At 45.4% G+C, this 8,857-nt stretch overlaps 1 protein-coding gene across 2 annotated transcripts in view; it reads left to right on the forward strand.

Moving 5' to 3' along the window:
* Positions 1–8,231, forward strand: part of CPNE4 (copine 4) — a 493,123-nt gene extending 484,892 nt beyond the window's left edge. For both annotated transcript variants that reach the window (XM_078432340.2, XM_060638666.3), the window contains exons 15-16: positions 388–624; positions 6,456–8,231. In XM_078432340.2, coding sequence (XP_078288466.1) covers positions 388–624; positions 6,456–6,590 — 372 coding nt within the window. In that variant the 3' untranslated portion in view covers positions 6,591–8,231. The remainder of the gene's footprint in view (positions 1–387; positions 625–6,455) is intronic.
* The last annotated feature ends 626 nt before the right edge of the window (positions 8,232–8,857 follow it).

An 8,857-nucleotide genomic window follows, 5' to 3' on the forward strand; every position in this document is an offset into this window, starting at 1 on the left:
CTCACTTCACAGATGAAGAGACTTAGACCCAGCAGAGGGAAGGAGTTTTCCCAGGAACTCAGAGAGTGAGTCTTTGAAGCCAGGCCCTCTTGACTCCCCTCTGCTGCTCTGTCCACTACCCTGTGCTTTGTAACTGCCACTAAGGTGATTATTAGAATTAACCCACAATTCGTATGCCTGCATTTAAGTTCCATTCATCATAACCTTAAGTCGTTGGGGCTGTAACACTCAATAAAAGACTCCATAAAAAGACAGACTCCATAAAAGTCTGTCAGTACTGTCGCAGTGGTCAGTATGCACAGAAGCCTCCTGCGTACATAACTGGTATTGTCCTTGTCTCCCCCACCTCTCCATCCCCGTGGTCACCTGGCCTCCAATCAATTGCAGCAATACTTCATCCTGCTGATCCTCACCGACGGCGTCATCACAGACATGGCCGACACCCGGGAGGCCATCGTCCACGCCTCCCACCTCCCCATGTCGGTCATCATCGTCGGGGTGGGCAACGCTGACTTCAGCGACATGCAGATGCTGGATGGTGACGATGGCATTCTGAGGTCACCCAAGGGAGAGCCTGTCCTTCGAGACATCGTCCAGTTCGTGCCCTTCAGGAACTTCAAACACGTACGCATATCTCTGGGGCTTCCCGTGGGAGAGCAGAACCAAAGCAAGCCCACTCCCACATTTTGCCACCAGTGTCTGGGGTGAAGCAATGCTAGCTGTCCCTGTGGGGCCGGGCCATCTCACATGCAGGATACACAGAGCTTGGCTCTTTGGAGAAAGACGTGTGACTTAAGTAAGAGATGAGGAGTCGTGCTAACTGCGGTAGCCAGCGTTTCACTGGCATTTGCCCCCGTCCGTATAATTTCGGCTCTCTAGTGCACACAGGGCTGCATGCACCTTTGGGCAGGCTGTTCCCTTCCCGATGGTGCCAGGCCGAAGTAGCAAAGAGAAGCTGAAATTCAGCCTGGGTTCTCCTTGTCAAGCCACGGACCCTCGGAGATGCCTGTGTTTGCCTTGGAAAAGTATAGTTTTGAAATGATAGAGACCTAAATCCTCTATAAATATACAGTAAACAGCATGAAAGATTTATTTAACTCTTTAATGAGGGAACCAGAAAGATAACAAAGCTATTCAAAGGAGGGTATAAAATAGTTGATTATGGTCACAGGGGGGTGGGCAATACTGGCATAGGTTTGCTAGGCGGATTCAAAACTGCTTAATAACCAAAAGGGTTAAAAAATAATAATTATCATCTTTAGATTACTTTCTTGACTGGGCAGAAATCTTGTCAGTTTTCTGCAAGTTAACATCTAGCTTTACAGCCTTGGGCTCCTGTCAGTAACAAACAGTAAGTCAAGCAGTGTCATAGTCCCCAGACGACCCCAAAGCAGGCCCACTAGACAATGCTCTGACACGGCCTTAAGAAATTGCTCTGTAACAGGTTTTCAGCATTTCCTAATTTGGGATGATTTTTAACTCAAGAAAAGACGCCTTTAAAATGTACACAAAACCCTGCACATGGAGGGCTGCTGTTGCCCAGAGTGACACCTTCTCTGAGTCACACAAATGTCCCCTCTGTGTTGGTAGTGGCCCTGAGGGGTTCTTCAGAGCCTCCTCCAGCTGCATCTGGGCGTCACGTGTGTTGTCACAGACAGTCCTCTGTGTTCTTTTGTTCCATGCCGCTCGTGGAGGCCGCTCAAGAGCGGAGCACCCGCTCCCTGCTAGCCACGGAGCCTTGCCTTCTGCTCTGTGTGTGGTGCCAGCAATACCGCTCCCAGGCCTGGCAACTGAACTTGAGCTGCCCCAGCAGAAGGGAATCTCCAGAATCTTAGTGCCCGGAAACCCAGCGGTCCCCTTGGAAATGACAAGAACCCCCTCCTCTCCGTGCTACGGAGAGCCCTCTGTCACCTGGACTATTAAGGCAGACCACCAATGCCTACGCTTCCCATCCCCCTGCTGGAAATGTCTTTGGCTTCCCCCTCCAGCCCCTCTGTTCTGAGGCCTGAAGTCAGTTATTTAGGGTCAGGCACTCTGCCATCCAACTTGAGCTTTCCCTTCTGACATTTTCTGGAAAAGCCTTTCTCCTCAAGCCCAAAACCCTCATTCAAATGAAACCCTTCACCCTCCTAGCCAATTTATCAGATACATCCAGAAACATCGGAATCCCAAACTGGGCTCACCCTGGGACCCCAGCTACACTGGGTAAGGCAAGTATGAAAGTAGGATGGATGGGTTTATTGTCAACAAGTCCCAGTGCCAGCGTCAGAGCCTTTGGCATACGCTTTTCACAAATTGCTGCTTACCACCTTTTGGGGACGGACTTTAAAGCAAACATTCAGATAAATCACGAGCCCAGCAGCCTCAACTGAACCCTACATCTCTTGGCCTACCGAGACCACTTAGAGAGATCCCTGCGCACTCCAGGGCTCCTTGAACAATAAGGTATTGCTCATAGCCTTACAGCCACACAATTGCTATTCGCCCTTTAAGGAGAACTGTGTGTAATTAGAATCATTAAAGGAGCCAAAAATCAATCCCTGGTTACAGCCTTGAGTACAAAGGGAGCTCCAAGTCACACCAAGCCCCCAGAAAGCACATAGGCACTAGTGGGGGGTGTGGGCTAGCTGTGGAGGAGGCTGTTTGCCTGGGGAGGGTGTTTCCAAATGAAGCCACTTACTAAATAAAAGAGGCTCAGCAAGCCCTCAGGTCATCTGCATGGGGACAGTGAGGAGTGTTATCTGCTAGGTGGAGGGATGTTTTAGAGCAGGCTAGATTTGCTGCAATTGTGTTCACCAATGAAGCTATCACTTCCCCCAAACCATCCTCTCTCTGTCCCTGCATGCACACACTTGTGCAAACACACACACACACACATACACACACACACATCTGTGTGCTACAGCAATGCCACAGAGCCATGCGAGTTCTCGCCTCTCCTCCAGCTTCCTCGTATTCCTCAAACACTCATGGAGCACCTTCTATGGGCACAGCATGTGCTAGACTAGGACCACAGTGAGATGGTAAAGCCACAGAGCCAGGCCTCGAGGAATTTTCTGGAGAACTATATAGTTGGGACATACGTGTCAGCAGAAAACTCCCATGCTAAGCAACCTGTGGGTGATTGAAAAGGGCTCAAATGTTGCTCTAGGATTTCAGAGCAGAGAGGAGCAGCAGAGAGGAAAGCCTCACAGCTTAAGGTTCTAAAAGGAAGAAGGACAGAGCCTTGGTGGGCAGGGAGGTGAGGGGGCATCAGCAACAAGGGAAGCGCCCTGATCAGGGTGAGGGAGTGGGTGCTGCTTGCGTGTGTCTGGGGCACAGAGTCTCCAGCAGCTCTGTGGGTGACGAAAACAACACCAGGAGCATATCACCCACCTTATCTTCGTGGATTTCAGATTACAGTTTGAAAACTATGTCATCATCCAAATGAATCTACTCTGAATTCAATACACAGTAAATAAAATGGAAGGTGAGCTGGTATCATTTCATATAAGCCAGTCACCCATGAACTGCCTCTCTTTGCATAATAACTCAAAGCTTTGAAGTGGACAAGGCACAGACTCTGAGCTGTGTGGCTCTGGGCAAGTTATTTAACCTTTCTGTGCCATAGACTTTCATCTGTAAAATGAGGCAAATGACAAATACATTGGGAGAATGAAGGTGGTACCTATATAAAGCTTGGCACAGCAGCTGGGCATCATGGGTAGTTAATAAATACAGCTGCAAATACCACCTGTGTTCACCTTTTTGGCCTTTTCCCAACCAGATCATGCCCTCAAGCCCTAACTGCTCACCAGAGCCACCAGAGCCAGCCCAGATATGCAAAAGAATGGGAGAGTCATTTAGAAACTGTGCTGTCTAGGGGCGCCTGGGTGGCTCAGTAGGTTACGCGTCTGACTTTGGATCAGGTCATGATCTCAAGGTTCATGGGTTCAAACCCCATGTCTGCACTTTCAGTGCAGAGCCTGCTTGGGATTCTCTCTCTCTCCCTCTCTCTGCCCCTCCCCCACTCATGCTTTCTCTCTCTCTCTCTCTCAAAGTGAATGAATAAACTTTAAAAAAAAAGAAAAGAAAAAAAAACTGTGCTAATACAGTGACAAATAGCCACATGCGGCTGTTTAAATAAATTTAAATAAACTTTAAATAAAATTTAAAATTCAGTTTTTCATTCACACCAGCCACATATCAAGGGCTCGATAATCACATGAATCTAGTGACTGCCATACTGGACAGTGCAGATATAGAATATTTCCATCATTGTACAAAGTTCTACTTGCCAGCGTTAGTTAGGGATATCTTTGTCTTCAAATAACAGCAAATTCATCTTAACAGGGGATTACACAAGTGGTTCTTAACCAGGGACAACTTTGGCAACGTCTGGAGACACTTATGATGGTGACAGTTGTGGGTGCTACTTGCAGGTAGTGGGTAGAGGCCAGGGGTGCTGTTAAACATCCCACAATGCACAGGACAGTTCCCCACACCAAGAATTAGCTGGCCCAAAATAGCAACAGTGCCGAAATTGAGAGACTCTGGATTGTATAAATACAAATACATTGTTCTTCTGTAACGAGAAGTTAGGGACTGGCAGCTGCTGACATCTTTTTTTCAGTGATTTGATAGTATCAGGCAAGCACTTGGTGATTCCCCTTGCTGTTGTCTCGTGATGATAAAACAGTTGCCGTAGCTCCAGGAATTACATTCTAGTTTAAAGAAAAAAAGAAGAGGAAAGGGAAACAAAGCCTATTATGTCTGTGCCCTCTAATCAGGAAAAAAAAAAAAAGCTTTCCAAGAAACATCCTTATGTCTCAAAGGACAAAACTGGGGCCTATGGTCATCCTTAGGTTCAAGGGAGGCTGAGAAATTAAGTATTTGGCTTTCTAGGCTTTATATGACATGTGGCCAGAGAGTAAACTACAGTAGGAATGACTTTCATAGTTACCCCAGTGTACATGTGGACCATGCTGTAACACACAACCCTGAGCAGACATTTATAAACTAACAGAGCATTCACGGATGTCAGGTGCCCAACATGCTAAGACATCTTTGAAATGTGAGAGGTCACTTTAGAAAAACTCCCCATCATGTTTTCAAGATATGTGTCTCTATTTTGAGCCTCCTCAAAACTGTGTGAGATAAAACCAATCCCTATTCTTTGCTGTTTTGTCTCCAAGAACACAGGGGCTCAGCCAAGTTGAATGGCTGAGTGGCAAGCCACAGAGGAAGGAAAGAGCAAGAAACCAGGTCATTCGGCATTTAGTCGAACGCTCTTTCTTTCCTTTGCTGAGGAATCTCAAGCATTCGTTAACTGGTCCCTCGGCTCCAAGTTTTCAAGTTCAATAATAGCTAATAATGAGACTAGGGCAATTTTATTTGCCCGGAGGCTGGAAAGTTAGTACTGAATGCCAGAGCCAGAGGTCAGATCCAGCTCTGTATGACTCCAGAGTCCATGCAGAATACCAACCTCCACCTTCCTCTGCCCCAAATCATACAGGGGGACCATACTGCTGACAGAATAAGACTACATTAATTAGTGGTATTCAAGACCCTCCATCACCTGGCCTCAAGCTTATCTTCCAACAGAATACTCCAACAATCCTGCATCCCCCAACACACACACACACACACACACACACACACACACACACACACACTTCTTTCAGCCCCATCAGATGACTCCCTGTCCCTAGAATGATCAAACGTCATTCCCCTTCTTCTCTACATTTTAAAACATGCCTAACTTAAATCCCACCTCCTCTTGGAAGTCTGCTGTGATTTCCTCTAATATGACTTGGTCTTTTCGTTTTCTGTGCTTTCGTCCCAGAGCATTAATGACTCTAGAACAGTGCTTCCCAAATTTCAGTTCACATAGGAATCACCCTACGGGCACCAAAATGCAGATGATGATTCAGTAGCTCTGGGATGGGTCTAACGTTGTACGTTTCTATTAAGCTCCCATGTAACGTGCTGCTGTTGTTCTGTGGCATGTACCGTGTTCAAGCTCACAGTAGAGTTCATTTTGGCCACACCAGGCTCCCCTGTCATGATTATACCTCCTTTAATGGCAAGAACCACAAACTCTTATAAACCCTGGCATCGTGCCTGGACTTGAACACAACTTGGGAACCAAACTTAAAGACAATTCATTCTGCTGTCCAACTTTCACCCGTCTTCAGCTGTGGATAGCTTTATATTTTGAGACAGGCATGAAAAATATAATTATTAAGTGAAAGGTTCATTTTCCAACAATCTAACAACTCTCTTGCTTGGAGTAGATGACCAACAAATATCGATTGAATGAATGAATGAATGAATGAGAGAGAGAGAGAGAGAGAGAGAGAGAGAGAGAGAGAGAGAGTAGCAGCTCAGAGCAAGACTGCAGTCTTGTAGGCTGATTCTGGATCAGATTCCTTGGGCCAGGTGCCAAAGTCACGGTGATTTCTTCTTCCCTGCAGGCATCTCCAGCTGCCCTGGCAAAGAGTGTGTTGGCCGAAGTCCCAAATCAAGTCGTGGACTATTACAATGGCAAAGGGATTAAGCCAAAATGTTCATCAGAAATGTATGAGTCTTCCAGAGCACTAGCGCCGTGAACTCCGCACGCTTTTCCAGAGTTCTGAAACACTATTCCTGATAACATTTACTACTTCTACTACTCCTGTACTTAAAAAGACACACACACATACACACTTAAAAAATAGCACGTTTGGGTGATTTTTAACTAACTGACAATTTTTTTTGCATGTGTAGCCCTGAGGCCTGGATCTGTTAAGCTCTTGTATTGTCAAAGACTTTTTACAAGGAAACACAAATAATTGTAACTTACTCTTTACATTATAGCATGTCGCCTTGAAATAAAATATTGTCTGTATCCGTTTTTTATACAAGTTTGTCGAAATTTTGCTAAATTTCTTATTATCTTTACACTGTGAAGCATTTTGAAACATTTACCGAATGTCGATAGCCAAAACATATTTGGTTTTATCTGCTACGGGATGAGAGACTTTTCAAAATGGCAGATGCATGGACTGTATTTTGCATGTTTAAAATAAAAACAAACCAACGAACAAACCACACTGTTTTTTGCAGTTGTTATCTATAATCCCTCCCTGCTAAGAACGGTCTCTTTGCTGAAGAAAAGGTTCATTCACCTAGACATAGACTTCTAGAAGTGGGTCTGGGGCACCTCTCAGCCCAGCACCTCTCAGACTTGACTGTGCACACAGACTACCTGAGGATCTTGTTAAAATTCAGACTGGTGCAACAGGTCCGCAGGACCCAAGATTCTGCATCTCTAACAAGGTCCCAGGTGACGCCATTGCAGTCTACACTGAAGAGTACTGAGGTTCTAGGCTTTGGGGTTTCATCCTAGAGACCGTCTGAAACAGGGAAGCACCTCGTCTGCTTGCGAAGGGCACTTGTCCCCTGCCGGTAGCACAAAAGTCCCGCCTGTCTCCGAGGTGGGAATAGAAAGTAGTGAAACTGATTCCAGAAGCTGCATACCCCAAATCAGTCTCACTGCTTTATAGTCACTCCTCTTCCTTAAAAAGACTAGGGAGGGTTCCTCCTTGCCAGCCCCTGCCCTCTTAAAGGAGGCATCACACGACCTCAACGGGGATCGTTCCATTTTTATGTCAATCCCTAGGAGAGACCTCAGAGTCTTCAGTGGGACCACAACAATGGAAACTTGTTCATGGCCGATGGCCATGCGGTATGGTTCTCCAGAAACTTGGCCCACTGAGCTGATCTTTAAGCTTAGTGTCGGGCTTCTGACTGCCTCTTTTTATCACTCCTGAGAGCAAATTCTACCAGCAGAAATGCCTAGAATCATTGTTCTGCGTGGAGGTGTTTTGTTTTGATAGAAACCGGCCAGTCTTGAACCAGAACGAATGTTTCCCTTGTCTAATGTTCACACAGAGAAATGGACAAGTGTTTTGCAGGTATAAAAGGCACAAGGAGGAATTTATTTTTGGTCAGAGCATTGGGGAAGTAAATCACAAGGCAAAATAGATCTGTTGTTTGTTGCGGAAGTATTAATGAGCAAATCAAATGCCTTGTATGATCTCCAGTGTTATAATTATAGATCCTAACTTTGCAAATACATGTCAGCCAAATGCACAACATTTTGGGAATGATGGTTAAAAAAAAATGTATGACTGAAAAAAATCATAAATATTTAAACTGTATTGTTTTATGAATAAATTGAGTACTTACAGAATTTTTTCCAAGAGTTATAGTCGTGTTTCTCTTTTCCAGGCAATTTGCTAGCAGTGATTTATTTCATGTAGATGACACACCCTCAGATTAGGACTCGCTCTTTCACAGTCCCGTAGAAACACTTGGATCATTGTTTTTAACAAACAAGGATTCAACTATTAAGGCCCTATTGTACAGAATTATCTGATGGTGGTTTCTGTCATCAGATGCGCTTCCATGTCGATGTGCCTAGAACATAGTAATAAGCAGTCCATAGATATTTAATGAATAAAGAGATGACTAATCAAATGAACGAATGAATGGACTTGTTAATGTGCCTCGTGATTGATCTCAAATCTATTGTAGATTTAACAGGTGAGTTAAGTGGATATGGCTGTTAATCATGTCATTCTCAAATATCTGTTGGGATCTGTTACATTCATGTCAGGATCCCTGGGATCTGTGAGGTAGGGTGACAAGGACAGAGTCTAGTTTGCCTGGCAGAACCTGATGACGGCTTACTTAAATTTTCATAGCCAGACTGAAGCCCGGCTCAAAGGAAGAATAGAAATAGTAGCTAACAGGGCGCCTGGGTGGCTCAGTCGGTTAAGCGTCCGACTTCAGCTCAGGTCACGATCTCGCGGTCCGTGAGTTCAAGCCCCGC

The sequence above is a fragment of the Panthera onca genome, chromosome C2 (genome assembly GCF_046562875.1).
Source record: "Panthera onca isolate mPanOnc1 chromosome C2, mPanOnc1 haplotype 2, whole genome shotgun sequence".
Classification (NCBI taxonomy): Eukaryota; Metazoa; Chordata; class Mammalia; order Carnivora; family Felidae; genus Panthera; species Panthera onca.